Source organism: Gorilla gorilla, chromosome 8, assembly GCF_029281585.2.
Source record: "Gorilla gorilla gorilla isolate KB3781 chromosome 8, NHGRI_mGorGor1-v2.1_pri, whole genome shotgun sequence".
In the NCBI taxonomy this organism is placed as follows: Eukaryota; Metazoa; Chordata; class Mammalia; order Primates; family Hominidae; genus Gorilla; species Gorilla gorilla.
The window spans coordinates 91,693,116-91,715,039 of record NC_073232.2 but is presented as its reverse complement, the minus strand read 5'-3'; the positions used below and the strand labels follow the sequence as shown (position 1 = coordinate 91,715,039).

The 21,924-nt window shown below is 38.9% G+C and overlaps 1 protein-coding gene across 1 annotated transcript; it reads right to left on the bottom strand.

Annotated features, from left to right (window-relative positions):
• Positions 1-2,747: 2,747 nt before the first annotated feature.
• PTCHD3 (patched domain containing 3) lies at positions 2,748-20,702 on the bottom strand. Its single transcript, XM_055352433.2, is given in 7 exon segments — positions 2,748-3,936; positions 3,938-4,634; positions 8,605-8,750; positions 18,249-18,370; positions 19,613-20,472; positions 20,475-20,678; positions 20,681-20,702. Coding segments are annotated over 7 exon segments (2,859 nt in total). The 3' UTR covers positions 2,748-3,128.
• Positions 20,703-21,924: the final 1,222 nt, after the last annotated feature.

Here is a 21,924-nt window from a genome sequence, read left to right as displayed (position 1 = left end):
TTTTTGCAGTTCTTTTCTGAGTATGTGTCCTGCCCTGAGCATGTGCATGGCTTTAAAATTTCCGGTATACAGATCACCTGAGGTCGGTAGTTCAAGACCAGCCTGGCCAACATGGCAAAACCCCTCTCTACTAAAAATATAAAACTTAGCTGGGCGTGGTGGCACCCATCTATAGTCCTAGCTACTCAGGAGGCTGAGGCAGGAGAATTGCTTGAACCCAGGAGGCAAAGGTTGCAGAGAGCCAGGATCACACCATTGCACTCCAGCCTGGGTGACAGAGTAAGACTCTGTCTCAAAGACAAAAAAAAAAAAAAAAAAAAAAAATCCCAGTACATAAAGGTGCTTTTGAATGCCTTAATTTGACAAAGAAACTCTTTGCCCAGCCTTTCCTCCCTGGCTTATAGGGCACTATTGAATACCTCAACAGTAACGTTTTGCCCCTGATGCTTGTGGGCTGTTTATTTGGCTTACAATGTTTTAAGGAAATTCTTGCTCCCTTTTCACCATGAGTGAGTTCTGGGGAAGGTGAAACAAGGATAAGTGCTTTGTGTCAGTCTTCCGATAGCTCGTAGACATGTTTAAACAGAAAAACTCTTTGTGAATGAGGTCTTTTCTCCCTCTGGAAGTAGGAACCTGGGTCCCACACGTGGTAGGAATGAAAAAAGGTAGGTAGGCTACCTTTTTGTTTTGTTTTGTTTTGTTTTGAGACCGAGTCTTGCTCTGTCACCCAGGCTGGAGTGCAGTAGCGCGATCTCAGCTCTCTGCAACCTCTGCCTCCCGGGTCTCAAGCAATTCTCCTGCTTCAGCCTCCGAGTAGCTGGAATTACAGGTGCGCGTGCCACCACACCTGGCTAATTTTTGTATTTTTAGTAGAGATGGGGTTTCACCATGTTGGCCAAGCTGGTCTTGAACTCCTGACCTCAGGTGATCCACCCCCCCACTCTTCGACCTCCCAAAGTGTTGGGATTACAGGCCTGAGCCACCCTGCCTGGCCTAGGCTACCTTCTTAGGACCACCATCACTATCAAGCCAGGGAGGGGGGTGTGAGAGAAGGGCAAATAAAAATGCCACAAAATTTTCCTACCATTTTTAAGTTGCTTTTTTTCTGATTTGGTGTCCACTTGGTTGGTGTAAACCTTGGACCGTTTTCAGAGTTCAATTAGAGTCTTTTCTAACAGTTGTTGCATTTTTCAATTTTTTTATTTTTGTGATGAAATGGGCTCTTGGAGCTACATTCTACCCCACTTATGCTGACATCACTCCAAATATTTTTGGTGAGGAAAAGAAACTAATTTGGAATTGACGTCTAGGAGAGATAACTAAGGAGCTGGAGCCACTGATTGCAAAACAGCAAAAACATGGCTAAAGCCTTTAGGCAAGGTCACATTTAAATAGCCAACATTTCTAAGTTGTATTAATATACAACTTCTACACTGTTGCTGTTTTTCACTTTTCCCAACCCATTGGTTGGTGTGATGAGTTAAATTCAAGGCCCAACACCAACAAGTTCCAGGGTAAAAGTGAATTGCTTTGTTACAGTATAGTTTTATGATGATGAATACCTTCTTTAAAAAAAAATGTTGGTTTATAGAGTTTAAGATAAAAAAGTAACCAAGTGTTGGTATGGTGGCTCACACCTGTAATCCCAGCAGTTTGGGAGGCTGAGGCGGAAGAATTGCTTGAGGCCAAGAGTTCAAGACCAGCCTGGCCAATGCAGAAAGACCCTGTCTCTTAAAAAAAAAATTAAAACAAAAAATTAGTCAGATGTAATGGCATGACTGTAGTCCCAGCTACTCAGAGGCTGAGGCAGGAGGATCACATGAGCCCAGAAGTTTTAGGTGCAGTGAGCTATGATCGCACCACTGCACTCCAGGCTTAGTGACAGGGTGAGAATCTGTCTCAAAAAAAAAAAAAAAAAAAAAAAAAGAACGTAACAAAGATAAACTTTGAAATCAGAAAGATTAATAAAAATAAAAGTGGACAACATACACAGCCTAATTTCAGTAATTAATATAAAGCTTCAGTAATGAAGGCTGTGTGGTGGTATTGGCCTTAGAGCAGACAAACAGATCAATGGCACAGAATTAGAACCACACATAAACTGTCAACTGATTTTTTTTTATATAGATGCCAAGTTAATCCTATCCTGAATGACAGTCTTTTCACAAATGATGCTGAGACAAATGGGCAGCTTTTATGAAAAGGGAATGGACCTCTATCCATACTGCCCAACAAATACATGCGTATGGATCACAGGCCTAAATGTAAGATCAAAACTATTAGCTTAGAGGAGAAAACAGAGATGACTTTAATTGTAACCTTGGAGTAGTCAAAATATTTCTTAGGATAAGAAGGCACTAACCATGAAAAAAATGTGATAAATTGGATTTATAAACTTTAAAAACTTCTTATCAAAATATACCGTTAACAAAATGCATAGAAAAGCCCCTGAATGGGAAAATAAATGATAAGATGCATTTTCACATATGAATGCATGTAGCAAGTGCAATGAAAATAATATTCCATTTATAGTATGAACAATACATACAATAGTTGAATTTCAGGCATAAATATAAAGGGGAAAAATAACAGAAAAGTTTACCTTGTACTTGATTGTAAAGACTGTAAGACAGATAATGCTTCCTAATTTAGTGAAGATATTTTAACATAAGACTAATTAATTTTTATCAGTATATTTTAAATAATAATTTAAAATGGGATTTCCAAGTCAAGGAAACATGCCCTTGTTTTTGGTTTGTTGACTTTTTTTTCTTTTTTTTTTTACCTGAGACGGAGTCTCATTCTCGTCACCCAGGCTGGAGTGCCTGGCGCACTCCAGCTCACTGCAACCTCCATCTCCCAGGTTCAAGCGATTCTCCTGCCTCAGCCTCCCAGGTAGCTGGGATTATAGGTGCACGCCACCATGCCTGGATAATTTTTGTATTTTCAGTAGTGACGAGGTTTCACCATGTTGGCCAGGCTGGTCTCGAACTCTTGACCTCAGGTGATCCACCCACCTTGGCCTCCCAGTGGTTTGTTGACTATTCCTAATAGTGCATTTAAAAAAATCAGATTGGAATAGGGCAATCAGGAATTCTAGAATTGGTCTTTGACTTGTTAGTGGATATTCAAATAAACCTTCCAAAAAAGGTTAAGAATACTGGAATAAAAATTAGGCCATGAGCTGCCCCAAATATCATAACAAGAAACATAATCTTAAAAAATGTTCTGAAGATGTATGCTTTCGCTGCAGCTAAAACACACACCCCTATTATTGTTGAAATTGCACTTTGTAACACTGGGTAGCCTAGAAGATATAATGCCTCAATTGATTTTTGGTTTACTGAGGGCTGAGAACTAGAAACAAATGCATAGGAAATGTGTGCAGAAAAATCGAAAGAAAACCCTATACAAATGACAAGATTAATTATGGATATGGAATCAAGATTGACTTTCCAGAATGCCATGAAACCCGTTACCCCTACAATCACAGAACCAATAGCAAAAGTCACCCACAAGGAACACAATGGATAAGGGATTAACAATAAGGAAATAATGAACATAGCTGCTGATGCAACCAATACATTTCTAACAGTGTCTTCTAATATTGCAGCATACTGATCAAAATATATAAATGCCTGGTTATACACCATTAGGGGAATTTGACAGTCTTCAGCTATGCGTCGTAATTGGAATAACAATATTTTCTTTTTGGCTGAGGAAGAAACATCTGTTGTCTGAATGAAGCCCCGGGAAGAAATGATTTCATTTGATGATGAAATATTAATGTCATGCTGAAAATTTGGAAAATTGCTTAAAAAATCAGGAATATTGTTCATAAAAGTATTCTTCTCATTAGGGTCTTGGCTGTTACCTTTTAAATATTGCACATATGCATCTAACCAAAACTCTGTAAGATTTTTATCTACATAGACTTTTTTCAAAAATTTTAATACAGTTTTTCAGTTTTTGCCTAACATCTTTATCCCAGTAGTCAACTTTTTTAGTAACAATAACCATAACCCTGGGACCATAATCTGAAAAATAATTCTCCTCTACGTTAAAATATGGTGTGATGTAGGAATCGTCACTTGCCAGATTTCGAAGGTCTAAACCTTCCTGCACATGGAAACACCCATATATACTGCTTATGATGTACAAAACATATATAAAGACTACAAAATACTTAGACTCACTCCTTGTGAGAAAGGGGCCAAAATAGTCTCTAAAAAACAAACTCATTGGGTGGATATCAGTTCCATGTTCATCTGGGACAGAACCAAATGGGAAACAGCAGAACTTTTTAAATGAGGACCATTTTGGGTCAGCCTTTTTCAACCAGCATAGGGAGACTACTTCTCTTTTACCATCCAAGGCCATAAATGCTCCAAAACACGTGATGTTATAAAAATAGCAAAATAACAGGGTCGTTCCTGTATAGATGCAAAAACATTGTACAGACCTAAAAGAACTCATAATCCCTGTATATAAGGCCAGGATGTTAGTGATGGTGGTGAATGTAATAGACACTGCCGCTTTTGAATAGACATTGGACATCCGCTCCCGTATGTCATCTGCAAGGTTGGTCTTATGCCAGGCAGAAATCATGATAAACATGTCATCGACCCCAACACCTGTAAAAAAAAAAAAAAAAAAGAAACAGAATCTTCATCTTCATACATATTAGTATCCATTAAAAATTAAACAGGTTGATTCAAACCATTTTCTTTTTCTGTCTCTTAAGGTTTTATTTATCTTGTCCAACCTCTGATTAAATACTACCTTCTCTGTGATGCTTTCCCTGGTTGCCTCTGAATTTACAACAGAACTCATCACTCCTTCCTTTGTAATAAGTCTTAGCTTTGTACATACTCCTATTATTGCACATAGCACAATATACTTTACTCTTCACTTAGTGTGTTTCCATGATGAGGTCAGGAAACCTGGCTTCATGGGTATTGGTCAAAGCAGCATTGGCAACGTGTATCTTTGATTCCAATAGATTGCTAGAGAGATCATTTTCTCTTGTAAGATATTTCATGCTCATGTACAGACACAGCCAGCCAACATTCTGTTGCTTGAAATATAAGCTGGACTTAATGTGTTCTACAGTTAGCATCTGGCTGTCTCTGTGGTATGATTTGAGAGGCACCACATAGTTTATAGACACACATAGGCACATGCACAGATGTAGTTTTCCTGCTAGTTTGTTTCTGATACCTAGAATGTTGGTATTCAAATTTCACTTGCCCAGTTCATTATAATGAGATCAGAAATATGTGTCAAGGTAAATCTTAAGAATTCTTTACATATTAATGCCTACTAGATAAATAGCTCCTTTCCTCAGTGATGTTTCAGATTGGTTGGAATAGAACATCTGAGGATTTTCAAGTCATGACTGAAGCCTGGGGAAGGAGGATTACAAAAAAAGGGAACTGGAAAGTGCAGCATGAGCATGTTGCAGATAAATTTCACCTCCCTCCAACTTCCTACCAGACATGTGAGTAATGAATTGAGTTATGACAATAGGATGGCTATGATAACAATAGATGATGGGAATTTTTCAGCTCCATTATAACCTTCTGGGACTACCGTTGTATATGCGGTCTGCTTTGTATATGCAGTCTATCTTTGACCAAAACATTGTTATGTAGTGCATAATGGTATAAGAAAAAAATATTTGACCTTTCAGTTAATCAAGGGATGCAAATTAAACCACAAGTGAGACACTTGGTTTTCTTATTAATCAATATTAGCAAGACTGAGGATTTTTGGAAGTTTTTCTGCAAATGAAGACACTCATAGTCTACTAGGGAGAAATGGAAATTGGCACACAATTTTTCAGTCCAAGTTTGCAACAAAGCAAAAGACTTAAAAAGGGAATACCTTTGACTATCAAATCTACTTCTAGGAATTTGTCCTAATTGGACAAATGCTCAAAAGTAGGACAAGTGTTTGGTGTAATTTATAATAGGAAAATATAGAAAACAACATAATCCCATAACAATATGAGGTTGGCCAAATCAAACATAGCGTTAGATTAGAGTCATATTCAGTCTTTTTAAAAAGAGGTAGATATTTAATGTTAAATGAACATTTCTTGTTATAAAATAAGATGTTTGAAATGGAGAGATAGCTATATGTGTATATTTGCATAGACCAAATTCTGGATGGATATACATAAAGATATTAGCAGGAATTATCCCTGAAGGGTGGAATTACAGTTGTTTTCCATTTTTCTTTGTATTTTTGGTAAGCTCAGAATTTATTTTAGTAAGCATTAGAAAATAAAAGTGTTTATATTTTGGAAAGTAAGCATCTTGGAAAAACTAATATTTGGTTTTCTGGGGGAGATAGTGAGTTGTGTACTGGATATTAGCTTATTTATTCTAGCTTTTCAAGGCATACCTTCCTTGTATGCACTCACACCTAATCATCCAGTGTACCCCACAGCCATAAATAACTATAGTTAAGATGTATATAATTGATTTAATGTAAGCCGTTTTGTAGAGTTTGCAGGGAGGCCTAGGACATTCCTGTGTATAACTGTAGACTTTATAAACACCAGATACTTAGGTTATTTTTAAAATTTAAAATTTAAATTTTAAAATTAAATTATTAAATTTAAAATTTAAAATTATTTTAAAATATTTTTCTTTCTTCAATAATAAATTAACCTTAGCTTACTGTAACTTTATTATTTTATAAACTTTTAAGTTTTTAAAAAAGTTTTTGGCTTTTTATGATAACACAGCTTAAAATACAAAAACATTGGACAGCTGTACAAAATATTTTCTTTACTTATATCTTTAATCTATAAGCCTTTTTCTATTTTTAAAAATCTTTATTTATGGCTGGGCACGGTGGCTCATGCCTGTAATCCCAGCACTTTGGGAGGCCAAGGTGGGCGGATCACGAGGTCAGGAGATAGAGACCATCCTGGCTAATATGGTGAAACCCCGTCTCTACTAAAAATACAAAAAGAAATTAGCCGGGCATGGTGGCGGACGCCTGTAGTCCCAGCTACTCGGGAGGCTGAGGGAGGAGAACGGCGTGAACCCGGGAGGTGGAGCTTGCAGTGTGCCAAGATCACGCCACTGCACTCCAGCCTGGGCAACAGAGCGAGACTCTGTCTCAAAAAAAAAAAAAAACAATAAATAAATAAATAAATAAAATAAAAAATCTTTATTTTTATTTTATTTTTTTACTTTCTAAACTTTTTATTAAAAACTAAGATACGAAAACACATATGAGCATAGTAGTGCATGCCTGTAGTCCCAGCTACTCGGGAGGCTGAGGCAGGAGAACAGCTTGAACCTGGGAGGCGGAGGTTGCAGTGAGCTGAGATTGAGCCACTGCACTTCAGCCTGGGTGACAGAGTGAGACTCCATCTCAAAAAACAAACAAACAAACCAAAAACCACATACATTAGTCTAGGCCTACATAGGGTCAGAATCATCACTATCACTGTCTTCCATCTCCACATCCTGTCCCACTGGAAGGTCTTCAGGACACGTGGAATTGTCTCCTATGATAACAATGCCTTCTTCTGAAATATCTTCTGAATAACCTACATGAAGCTATTTTACAGTTAACTATTTTTTTCATAAGTTAGAGTACACTCTAAAATAATGACATAAAATTTAGCATAGTGAATACATAAAGCAGTAACAATTGTTTATTATTATGTTGTGTACATAATTGTATGTGCTATACTTTCATAAGACTGGCAGAGCAATACGTTTGTTTACACCAGGACATAAGGAAAGAAAATACTATTGTACAGCTGTCCATTGTGTTTGTGTTTTAAGCTGTGTTATCACAAAAAGTAAAAAAGTTTAAAAGAAACTTTAAAGTTTATAAAGTAATGAAATAATAGTAAGCTAAGGTTAATTTATTATTGAAGAAAGAAAAATACATTTTTAAATAAATGTAGCATAGCTTAAGTGTCCAGTGTTTATAAAGTCTGCAGTAGTGTACAGGAATGTCCTATACCTTATGTTCACTCAACATTCATTCACTGACACCCAGAGCAACTTCCAGTCTTGCAAGCTCCATTCGTGATAAGTGCCCTATACAGGTGGACCATTTTTCATATTTTCTACCGTATTTTTACTGTACCTTTTCTATGTTTAGATATATTTAGATATACAAATACTTACCATTGTGTGACAGTTACCTATAGTATTCAGCGTAGTAACATGCTGTACAGGATTGTAGCCTAGGAGCAAGAGGCCCACATAGCCTAGGTGCGTTGTAGGAAATACAATCTAGGTTTGTGTAAGTACACTCTAGGAAGTTTACACGATGTTAAAATTGCCTATGGATGCATCTCTCAGACCCTCAATGTTAAGTGATACATGACTGTATTTTTAGTGACGCGTATTTTGTTTTTTACATGTGAACTGCTGTTCACGTACATGGTCTGTTTTTCCATTAGGATACTCGATCTTTCCACCTCTAGAGATATCCAGTTCAATTTCATTTCCCTGTTTCCTGGCACCTCATTTTTGAACTGTAGAGCCACCTCAATACAATTCTTTCCCTTATATCCCCTACCCCGCCACATACACGGTGTGCAGCCTCCCGTTTTGTTTTACTCACCTAGAATAAGAAATGGCGAATTGGCAACTATGATGACAAATGGCACCCCAATGTGCAACAGCAGGCCAAAGCCACTCACCACTGCCAAGAAAGCAGAAATCACTCCAAAGGCCGCAACACACATTTTGTTTCGTATGCAGTCAAATCTGTAACTTTGGAGGGAAAAATCATGGAATTTGTGGTGGTAGCTTTCATCAATGGACAACATTCTTGACTTGGACACCTAGTCAGAAATCTCTAAGACAGTAATTTCCACACATATCTGCTGGAGACCTTTAATTCCCAGGGACTATCTCAGAACAACGAGAAAAAAAAAGGAAAGAAAGGGAGCAGAAAAGTTAGAAATCTGTAAATCTGTACTTCTACCGACTCTCCTATATGTGATTCTTTGCAGCCAGCCAAGCACTAAGTCACTGACTAGCATTTTGGAACCACAAAGAATTACTAAAACACTGCTAATGGCTAATTCCACTCTGATCTTCAGAAGGGTGTGAATGGAATATAACAGGTAATGAAGAGCAAGCTGTACTAGAGAAAGAACATAGATCCAATTATCTTTTTATCCATCCCTGGTCTCTAACTAGCCATAACACAACATTAAATGCCTCCTGTATTTCAAAGTTAGTACAATGTGTATTGTTGTTAACATAAAGTAGGAAAGTCTTTTAAGTTACTTTCAGGATTCTTCTCTACTGGTGAAGTGGGCTCTGTGGAAAAGTTGCTACGAATTTGGAAAAAATTAAAATGTGCTATATTTTAAATGACCCAAACTGTGCCTGTTTCCTTGGCAAACCAACAGAAACAGGACTATATACAAAATATTTTAAAGTATGATTCAGTGCTTTACCTCCTCAGCAACCATAACATTACCTTTTAAAATATTGGCAACAACCTCTGGTTTTAGATTTTGCTTGTTAGAAATTGCTTCAAAACAAATGACTGATACCTGCATTCAGATATTTTAGTAGGAGAGAGAAACTAAGTTTGGAATTTTAGTCTAGGAGCTGAAGAACTGGAGGCACTGGTTTCAAAACAGCAGGAACATGACTGAAGACCTGCAGGGGAGATCACAGTCAAATAGATAAAATTCTTCTTGTTAATAAAATGTCTATACTGTTATTGTATTTCACTTTTTCTTAACCTGGTACTATGAATTAAGGTCAGGGCCCCAAGTCAACACACATACACATATAAATTCCAGGGCAAAAGTAAATTGCTTTGTTATAATAAAATCTCTTACTATAATTCTTTCTTTCTTTCTTTCTTTCTTTTTTTTTTTGAGACAGACTTTTGCTTTTTTTGCCCAGGCTGGAGTCTCACTCTGTCACCCAGCCTGGAGTGCAATGGTGCAATCTTAGCTCACTGCCACCTCTGCCTCCCGGGTTCAAGTGATTCTCCTGCCTCAGCCACCTGAGTAGCTGGAATTACAGGCATGTGCCACCACACCTGGCTAATTTTGTATTTTTAGTAGAGATGGGGTTTCACCATGTTGGCCAGACTGGTCTTGAACTCCTGATCTCAGGTGATCCGCCTGCCTCGGCCTCCCAAAGTGCTGGGATTACAGGCATGAGCCACTGCGCCTGGCCTATTATAATACGTTCTTAAAACAACAATATTGGTTTATAGGAGTTTAAGATAAGAAAGTAAAAGAGATGAATTTCAAAATCAGAAAGATTTTGGATAAAAGGATAAGAGGTATATATGACAAGGTTATGCCCATTCCTCCTTTTGAGTTTCTGGATTTCTCAGGTGTGAATTTTTCAGAGTATAGGGGAGTGAAGGATAGTATTGATTATAGAGACTTTGGCTAGATATAAATAAAGTTCAGGACTATCTGTGGTTTCAGGCATCCATTGTATGTCTTGGATAGTATTCCTGTGGAAAAGCAGGGGATTACTATGCATGAAATAGCATGAGCTATAATTGAGTTCAATTTAGAGCACAGACTTTTGAAAAAGTCTTATTTAAATGACTTCATTGCAAGACAATAAATATAGAACCCTGAAATATGTTTCAGTAAGTGTCTTAAATGAGCTAAAGGCATGTATGCAAGGTATAACCTTCATATATGAGAGAGTGTGAGACAGGCAAAATGGGGATATGTCCTAGAACTGTCTAGGAAGCTCCACCCAGAACAGACGTAAGAGACCCTCTGTGATAATGAAAGAGAGGGAGCGAGAGGTGTCCAGGGAAGTTACAAAAGCACTTGCAGGCAGCCGGGTGCGGTGGCTCACGCCTGTAATCCCAGCACTTTGGAAGGCTGAGGTGGGCAGATCACCTGAGGTCGGGAGTTCGAGACCAGCCTGTCCAACATGGTGAAACCCCGCCTCTACTAAAAATACAAAAATAAGCCAGGTGTGGTGGCGCATGCCTGTAATCCCAGCTACTCAGGAGGCTGAGGCAGGAGAATCACTTGAACCTGGGAGGCAGAGGTTTCAGTGAGCCGAGATTGCGCCATTGCACTCCAGGCTGGGTGACGGAGTGAGACTCCATCTCAAAAAAGAAAAAACACCAAACAAACAAACACTTGCAGAAGGATCAGTTTCATATTCAAAGCCAGAGAAGACATATATTAGACTGTCATGGCAGCACTCATGTCTTAAGAATTTTTCGATTCCATTTCTCCTACTGTTTGAGCATGCTCCAGTCTGTGAACCACTCAGCAAGATGGATAGTAAGAGAAGTGATAGGAGAGGCCTGGAATATCCCTTTTTCCCCATTAAAGGCTATTCCATGTAGCATGTTCCAGCTAGGAGAGGAGGAAAAACCTTAGCTTCAAATCAAGTTACCACTTTTGTTTATGACATGAACATGAACATGAACATGAACATGGACATTTTAATTCTGACTGGAGGACTTTTTGTCTTGCCTAAGAATTACCATAACGTAGGGATTGCCTGAGTTTTCATGAGGCAGAGGAAGAACTTGCTCTACCTAGTAAACTTACAAACTTACAGGAAACAAAGGGAGACAAAAATACAACTGCTTTATGTTTATACCTTATGAGTCTTGTGTTCAATATGGTGGTTACCTAAGCATAGAAGAGTCTTCGGAGACAACTATAAATCATTTTCCAATTCCCTTAAATAAAATATTTTTGTGCGTTATTGTCCAAAATCATTTGTAAAGATATGTAAGAACTGACTAGAGTTTGTATTTTCAAAACCAACTATCTATCTAGTAGAAAAGTTTTGTTAAACCAATTATTGGTAACATGTAGACTGAATTTTTAAAATGCTTTATCCTATTAACTTTAATAGCCTGAATTTTGTGGGGTTTTTTTGTTTCTTTTTAAAGTTTCTTTGTTTTCTAAGTGATGTGGTCTTCCTTTCCAGAGTAACAAAATTATGAGGTAGTTTATTGACCCTAAAGAGGTCCCCAGTGTCTTCACATCCCTTTACCTACTGAGACTTCATCTTTCTTTTCCTTACATCTAAATAGTTAAATTATATTATTTGTTCCTAAACCTACCTACACATAAGAATCAGCTAGAGAAATTTTTGAAATATAGAGTCCCAGATTTAACCCCAAGATATTTTAATTTGGTAGGGCGGGGCCTGAGAATATCTGGTTTATGGCTCTCTGGGTGACTCTGATGTAAAATAATCTATTTATTTTAATAGAATTAGAATATAATCTATGGGGTTCCTCCTACATCTAAATTCTGTTGTTTGATGATATCTTTCATATTTAGTTTGAACTCAAGAACACAAACTACCCCTAATGCCTAGAGAACAATTTTTAAGTGCTTAACAAGGTAAACTGCACATCAGAACGATGGAGACACTTAAGTCAATTAAATTAGAACTTAATTTTTTATATAGTGAAAAGTACTATTTCAAATTAGTAGAAATAGGACATGCTTCTTGGTTCTACCAACTTATCTGCCTTCCAAATGGAACAATTAATCATAATTGATGCAATATGTAAGGTAAAAAAGATATGCCAAATCAAACAAAACCGGCCACAATTTCTTTTACTATTCCATTTGATTAGACACTATTGCTGATGGGAAAAAATGTTTTTAAAAGTCACGAGGTTTAAAAAATAAGAGTTTAGCACTGGATGTTAGGAAGAATGGCAGAATAAAAAGCTCTTGTCCTCTCAAAGAATTATCAAAAAAAACAAGCAGAAACTGTCAGAACCAATTTTATGAACCCCTGGAAAATAGTCGAAAAGTTACAGCAACCAAGCGAATGATGAATCCCAAAAAAAAAAAAACAAGCCCCCCCTTTCTGGCATGGTGGCAGTCTTAAAGCAGTAAGTCTTAAAGTGGCATGGGTGTTAAAGTGGTCACACTCTTAAAGCGGCCATAGTCTCAAAGCAGCAGCAGTATAAAGTGGTCACAGCTTGAGTTCCCAGTGTGAGAGTGTTTCACTGGATCTGGAGGGGGCAGAGCAGATTTTACTCAAAAGATATTGTATATGAAAATTAGCTGGGCATGGTGGCGCACGCCTGTAATCGCAGCTACTTAGGAGGCTGAGGCAGGAGAATGGCTTGAACCCGGGAGGCAGAGGTTGCAGTGAGCTGAGATCACGCCACTGCACTCCAGCCTGGGTGACAGAACGAGACTCCATCTCAAATATATATATATATATATATAAAATATGTCTGGCTACAGAAAGGACTGACGCAAGGTGCTCCTTTCTGTTTTGCTTAACTCAAAACTCAGGTTGAAAAAGTTGGCAAACATCGCAACCTGAATTAACAACCCTCAGATGGCTGGGACAAGAGATTATACCACAAATGTACAAAACACTAAGACAAAAGATGGGGAGCATTTCTCTGAGAATTTAGGACATTGAAAAGCAACTGTGTATACTGGGGAATTTAGAAAGTTACAATAAACAGTAACTAACTTGTATGAAGAAATAAAAATATCCAGTAAAAGGAAATCCATGGACAACTATAAAAGCAAGTATTATTGTATTTTTGGCTGTAACTCCACATTTTATTTTCTATAGAAGTTAAAAGACAAATGCATAAAAAATAACCATAAATCTATGCTATAGGGCATACAATGTATCAAGATGTAATTTGTGACAAAGAGGAGAAGAGGTTCTTGTATGGTTTTGGATTAAATTGGTATCAATTCAGTACAGACTATTTTAAATTTAGGATGTTATATAAAATCCCCATGGTAATCACAAAGAAAATCTCTAAAAAATATCACAAAAGGGGATGAAAAGGGAATAAAAACAGCTCACTAGAAAAATATAAACTAAACATAAAAGAAAGCATAATGGAATGTCACTGTGATAGAAATCTTACCTGGTGCAGTATAATTCCTAAGTGTACTGTATACCAGAAAAAAAAAAAAGATTTAAAAAAAAATGAAATGTGGCGGCCAGGCGTGGTTGCTCACGCCTGTAATCCCAGCACTTTGGGAGGCCGAGGCGGGCAGATCACGAGGTCAGGAGATCGAGACCAGCATGGCTAACACGGTGAAACCCCGTCTCTACTAAAAATACAAAAAATTAGCTGGGCGTGGTGGTGGGCACCTATAGTCCTAGCTACTCAGGAGGCTGAGGCAGGAGAATGGCGTGAACCTGGGAGGCAGAGCTTGCAGTGAGCCGAGATCGTGCCACTGCATTCCAGCCTGGGCTACAGAGTGAGATTCCGTCTCAAAAAAAAAAAAAATTGAAATGTGGCTAGGCATAGTAGCTCATGCTGCACCCACCAGTGGGGGTGGCTCACAATGTAATCCCACCACTTTGGGAGGTTGAGGTGAGAGGATCACTTGAGGCTAGGAGTTCAAGACCAGCCTAGGCAACACAGCAAGATCCTGTCTCTACAAAAAATAATAAAAATTAGCCAGATGTGATGGCATGTGCCTGTAGTTCCAGCTACTCAGGAGGCTGAGGTGGGAGGATTGCTTGAGTTTAGGAGTTCGAGGCTGCAGTAAGTTATGATTGTGCCACTCCACAGCAGCCTGGGCAACAGGGAAAGACCCTGTCTGAAAAGAAAAAAGAAATGTGAAGAAAAGAAAGCATAATAGAGGAAATGAAGGACAAAATGTTATAAGACAGATAGAACATAAATTTTAAAATGTTACAAGTTCTTTCTTGTCAGCAATTACCTTAAATGTAAATAGATTAAACTCTCCAATCAAAAGACAGGTTGGCAGAATGGATAAAACAACATGATCTAACTATATGCTGTTTACAGACTTACTTTATTGCCAAAAATATAAGTAGATTGAAAGTACATAAAAGGATACTCTACACAAATAGTAACCAAAATAGAGCAGGAATGGCTACACTAACATCAGACAAAACAGACTTAGAGACAAAGGAGTACATTATGTATTGATAAACGGGCCAATTCCCCAAGAAGCTATAACAACTGTAAACATATGTGCACTGCATAACAGAGACCCAAAATATATGAAGTAAATATTGACAGAAGTGAAGGGGGAGATAGAGCGCTCTACAATAATAGCTGGAGAGGACTAGGCGTGGTGACTTACACCTATAATTTCAGCACTTTGGGAGGCTGAGGTGGGTGGATCACTTGAGGTCAGGAGTTCGAGACAAGCCTGGTCAACATGGTGAAACCCCATCTCTACTAAAAATACAAAAATCAGGTGAGCATGGTGATACACACCTGTAATCCTAGCTACTCAGGAGGCTGAAGCAGAAGAATTGCTTGAACCTGGGAGGCACAGGTTACAGTGAGGCAAGATTGTGTCATTACACCTCTGCCTGGGTGACAGAGTGAGACTCTGTCTCAAAAAAAAAAAAAGAAAAAAAAAGCTGGAGAGTGCAATATACCACTTTCATCAATGCATGAAACATCTGAGAAGAATATCAATAAGGACATAGAGAAATGAACAACACTACAAACCAATTAGACCCTACAGAATTATATAGAAGACTCAACCCGATGACAGTAGAATATACATTCTTCTCTAGTGCCCATGGAACATTCTCCAGGATAGATCATACATTCGGCTGTAAAACAAGTCTGAATAAATTTTAAATGATTGAAGTTATACAGTGTACGTTTTTCTAACCAACAATAGAATAAAGCTAAAAATCAATAATAGGAAAACTGGAATATTAATGAATCTACAAATAACAATACACTATTAAACAATCAAGGGACATTAGAAAATACTTAGTTAAGAATGAAAATGAACACACAACATACCATAACTTATGGGATACAGTGATAATAGTGCTCAGAGGGAAATTTATAGCTGTAAATACCCACATTAAAAAGAAAAAGGATTTCAAATCAATAACTTAAAAACTTGTGGGTCTAGGGAAAGGAGGGAAACCAAACCCAAAGCTAACAGAGGTGTCTTAGTCTGTTCTGCCCACTGTAACAAAATATCTTAGACTGAGAAACTTATAAACAACAGAAAATTGCTCCTTACAGTACTAGAGGCTGAGAAATCCAAGGTCAGGGCCAAAGATTTGGTGTCTAGTGAGGGTTTGCTCTTTGCTCCACAGATGGTGCCTTCTTGCTATGTCCTTACATGGTAGAAGGGGCTAATAAGCTCCCTCAGAATTATTTTTAAGAGTATCAATCCATTCTAATCACCTCTCAAAGGCCCCACCTCATATTACTATCACACCAGGAATTAGGTTTCCACATAGGAATTTTGGGAGGACACAAACATTCAGGCCACAGGAAGAAGGAAGGAAAGAATAAAGATTAGAACAGAGGTGAATACAGAATAGAAAAACAATAGAATGAATCAATCCAAAAGTTGGTTACTTGAAAAGATCAACAAAATTGACTAAATTTTACCTAGTGGCACAAAGAAAAAGAGAAGACACAAATAACTTAAGCGGACATGAAAGCGGAGACGTTACTACTGACCTTATAGAAATAGAAAAGTTTATAAGAGAATATTATCAAAAACTGTATGTCAACAAACTGGATAACCTAGATGAAATGCATGAATTCCTACAAAAACACAAATGACCTAAACTGACTTAAGGTGAAATAGAAAATCTCAAGGCGTATAACAAAAGATTAAACCAGTAATCAAAAAACTCCCAATAAAGAAAAGTCCAGGACCAGATTTCACTGATGAATCCTACCAAACATCTAAAGTGGAGGTAACAGGAATCCTTCTCAAACTCTTCCAAAAAATTGAAGATGAGGAAATATTTCCTAACTCACTCTGGGAGACCATCATTACACTGATACAATACCAGACAATGACATCATAAGAAAAGAAAACTACAAACCAATAGCTCTCATGAATATAGGTGCAAAAGTCATAAACAAATGCTAGTAAGTCCAATCCAAAGTGTATTAAAAGGATTATACATCATAGCCAGCTGGGATTTATCCCAGAAAAGTCATCGGGAGAAAGTCAATCAATGTAATATACCATATTTATAGAACAAAGGACAATAACCACATGTTCATCTCACTAGATGTTTAAAAGGCACTTGACAAAATCCAATACCCTTTCATAATAAAAACACTAAAAAACTAGGAATATGAAGGAAAATTCCTCAAAATAATAAAGGCATTTATAAAAATAGTAAAACTAACATCATACTCAAGGGTGAACGAATGAAAGCTTTCCTCTAAGATCAGATCAGATCAGAAACAAGACAGAAAAGACTCCCACTTTCCCCATTGATATGCGATGTTGTACTGGAAGTTCTAGCCAGAGCAATTAGATTAAAAAAAATAAATAAAAAGCATCTAAATTGGAAGGGAAGAAATATAACTCTCCCTCCTCAGAGATCACATGATTGTATATATGAAAAATACCAAAGAATCCAGAAGAAAACTACTAGAGTTAACAAATTCAGCACAGCTTCAGGATATAAGAGCAACACCAAAAAATTAGCTGTGTTTCTATACATAGGCAGTGAACAACCCAAAAAGGAAATTGAGAAAGCAATTCCATTTAAATAGCTCTAAATGAATGAAACACCTAAGAATAATTTTAACCAAGGAGGTGAAGGATCTGCACACCGAAAACCAGCAAACATTGGTAAAAGAAACTTAAAAAGACCTGGATAAATGGAAAGATCCTTAGTTCCTGGGTTGGCAGACTCAATATTTTTAAAATGCCAGTCCTACTCAAAACAATCTGCAGATTCAACACAATCCCCATCAAAATTCCAACAACCATTTCCCCCCCAGAAATAGAGAAGCTGATTCTAAAATTCATATGGAATTGCAAGGAGTCTAGGATGATCTATATAATCTTGAAGAAGAACAACAAAGTTGAAGAATCAGTATTATTCAGCCATAAAAAGCAATGGAGTTCTGATACATGCTACAAGGATGAACCTTGAAAATATTATGCCTAGTGAAATGAGCCAGTCACAAAAAGATAAATATATGATTCCACTGTATGAAATCTTTAGGAAAATTCACAGAGACAAAGTAGATTAAAGTTAACTGGCACTGGGTTGGGGGTGGTGGTGGTGATGGGGAATTTATTGCAAAATGGTAACAGAGTTCTTGTTTGGGATGATGCAAAATATTTGAAAACAGATCATTGTGATGGTTGCATGCCAGTGTGGATGTAATTAATGCCACCGAATTTTACACCTAAGAGTGGCTATAACATCATATGTTATGTCATATATATTATTATATTTTACCACAATAAAGTATTTTTCATAAAGTAAGAGATTTAAAAACTAATCAAAGCTTTTTACCTAAAGCATGATGTGACTGCAAACAGAATGATGAGAATGTATGCCAGGTGAAACACAGGGATCACAGTCACAGAAGTTGCCTCAAATTCCAGTTGTCTGGAAAGCGATGTAAAGTGGACTACCTGCCACAAAAATATACTCAGATAAATAACTTTTAATTACAATATTTGTGTGTGAGTTACAAAAACTATTGAAACACTTTATCTTAGTGATGAAACAATATGTATGTTAAAATTCAGCAAAAGATAAAAATACATGGATTATGACTTCAGAATAGAGAAAATAATGTAGATTTGCTTCTTTCCACACATCTATGGATTCCCCAAGTTTCTTTCAAATTCAAAGTTTAAATAAAACTCCTGAATAAACAAAATCTGAATTTTATATAAAACTTTGAAATCTTTTTTTTTTTTTTTTTTTGAGACTGGGCCCTCAACCTCCTGGGCTCAAGTGATCCTCCTGCCTTGGCCTTACGAATAGCTGGGACTACAGGTGTGCACCACCACGACTGGCTAACTTTTGTAATTTTTGTAGAGATGGGGTTTTGCCAGGTTGCCGAGGCTGGTCTTGAACCCCTGGTGGACTCAAGCAGTCTACCTGCCTTGGTGTCCCAAAATGCTGGGATTATAGGCGTGAGCCACCACGCCCAGCCTAAAACTGTTTAATCTTGTTCTCATTAATAGCTGCAGAAATTGTAACTTTTTCTAAATTTGTATTAGGTTAGTGTCTTTTACTATTTCAGTTGCATAAATATTTCAGGAGGGCCTGGTCTTTGAAAGCTCTTTCCAGCAGGTTTCTCTTTCACTAGGCTTATTTATACATCTGAATAGTGTCGCAGATCCACCAATAACTGAACAGCTAATATGTACCTCACACTAAGCCAGGTGCTGCTTCATATGTATCTAACTTGAAAAATGCTAAGCTAGTTATCTTCTTAAGGCTATGGAACTTTTACTTAAAAGACGGTTTGTTTTTTAATCCCAATGAGCTCCAAGCAAGTTTTAGGGGTTCCCCCAAACCAGTGAACACTTTAACTAAAAGTAGAATTTCAGAATACTGTAATTTGATTAGAAACCAAACCCCAAAATTAAACATGAAGATCAATGTCTGTACTGAACAGGCCCATCTGGTGGACATAGGATTTGTGTTATCGACTAGAATGCTACCAAGGATTCACAATTTCTGGCATCCGTCGGTGTTAAGAAAATTGGGTTGAGTACCAAATACAGTAGAGCACACCCAGCCTAGAGGCAAGGGCCCCATAAAGTAGTCAGGAAGTGCTTTTATTACGATTCTGGGGAGCAAGTCTTCCTCATCCCTCTCACCTTCTCCTGGCCTCCCTGTAAACCCACACCACCAGGTACCTCAATGTTTTTCAAGGCCAAGATGTTCTTAATGTTGGTAAATTGGTCGAGCAAATGGGTGAGCCACTGCTTGCTCTGCACATCGTACTCAGGGTCCTCGGTCTTCAGGTAGTACAGCAGCCGCATGGCTTTGGCCCGCAGGAGTAACTGGCCCATTCCTAGGCTGCCCCCCAAGATGTATCCTCCGAAGAAGCCGGTCAGGTAGAGGGGATGCCCGCCGTGGTTGTAGGCGGGGAAGGAGATGCTGCTCAGGTTGAGCGTTTTGTTCACCTGCCAGGCGTACAGGATCGGGTTGGGGGGCACGCAGAGCGCCCTGTACCTCGCGCACACCTGCTGATACTGGATCTGGCTTCCCTTTTCCCGCGCCACACGCAGATCCTGCACCGCGCCGTCCAGTTCGCTGACTTCTGCAAAGGTAGCCGGGTCCAGCAGTGAGTCGCTGTAGGAGACCACCAGAAGCGAGACGAAATTGGCTTCGGTGCTCCTCCTGGAGGCGGAGAAGCGGTAGGAGTCGTTGGTGGTGAAATGGCCCTGCACGAAGCGCCGCTCCGCCTTGGCCGGGCTCCCCACAGGGGTGTAATGCTCCTCTAGGTCTTCCTCTTCGTCCTTGGGTAGGTACAGGAAGCCGGTGCCCAGCGCGGCTGTCAGCATCAAGGGCGCCAGCAGGAAGATCCAGGGGTGCGCGCCCACCTTCCACCCCAGCCACTGGAAGGCGCGGGACAGCAGCCCCTCTAGGCAGTCGGTGTGACAGCGGTGCCGGTGCCTGCAGATGGCCGTGGGTTCGGGGATTTCCTCCTCCGGCAGGGGTGCATCGTCCAGCTCCAGCGGCAGGCGGGGTGCATCGTCCAGCATCGACGGCCGGGGGGTGCATCATCCCCCTCTGGCAGGGGTGCATCGTCCTGCTCCGACGCCGGGGGTCCTGAGGGTTCGGGGGATTTCGGGGGTGCCAGGGGTCCCGGGGGTGGCTGCTTGCCTTCCGACTCCGATTCCTGAGATTCCTGGTACCACTGCGGCCCGGTGGCAGAGTCCCGTTTGGTGAGCTTGGGCTTCTGCTCCGGCCCCGCCCGGGCTTGGGCTCCACCCACGGCATTGATTCTTCCTCTTAGGAAGCGCAGGAGGAACAGCAGGTGAAAAGCAGCTGCGGAGATCCCACCAGACGGTTTCCTGGCCCCACCCAACGCTCTCCTGGCCCACCCAACGGTTTCCTGGAGAAATTCTAGGGGAGTTTGCCCTCCAGCTGCGCTCCGGAAGCGGAGGCTGCATTGGGAGCACGTGGTTTGCCCCGTCGCCCAACTAATCTGAAATGTGTTTGTGGCGTGCCTGGTTTCTCAGGGGTTCTGCACATACAAGAAACGCTTCTTCAAGGCCATCAAATGCGTGCCTATCCTATGGACTCGCAATTTATTGGGAGAATGTGGGTGTTTCTTCCACGCACACAAATGGCACAGAAATTCCACGTGTCCTGAGTGACAGATTTTACCTTTCTTGGCATTCACCCAGTAACAGTTTCAAGTAAGACTTTTATGAACCTGACACACTTGACTTAGTTATTATTTTTATTTTCTGTCCACAAGTGTAACATGTACATACATTCTCCTAGTAAAAAGAAGTAAATGCATAGAATGAAAAGTGGGGAAAAAAAATCAAAATCTTTCACTCCCATTCCTCTTAAAAGAAGTGTTAAAAAGTGGGTCTACATCCTTGCAAACCCTTTCTATGCATATACATGCATATCAAAGATATAGTAAATATACCTTTTTCATAAATACTACTTCACTATTCATGTTATGTAGATTACATTTTTCATCTACAGTGGCAGAAGATTTGAACATGTCAGTGCATATGGATTTATCTTATATTTTTGAACTGCTCTATACTTTTCCAATGTATGGATGAAACATAATTTAGCCAGAATTTTACTGATGGACCCATACATTGTTTAGTGATTTGCTTTTATAAACAGTGCTCAGTAAATAAATATCATTTTTTAACCTGTACACAGCAACCATATCTGTGAGAGATAATTCTTTAGAGTGGATTCACTAGGCCAAAGGATAGGTTCTTTTAAATTTTTAGAGCTATTGAGAAATTAAAATCCAAAGAAGTTGTATTGATTTATACCCTCATAAGCAATATATGAATTTGCCACAGCCTATCCTACAATGTCAGCAAAGTGGTTTGTGCCACTGGCATCTTACTTTGGTTTAATTTTGAATGTACTGCTTAGTATCCTTATCTTTCCTTTTTGAGTGAACTATCATATCTTTTGCGTGCCTATTCCATTCAATAGTTTTCCTATTGGATTTTGGGAT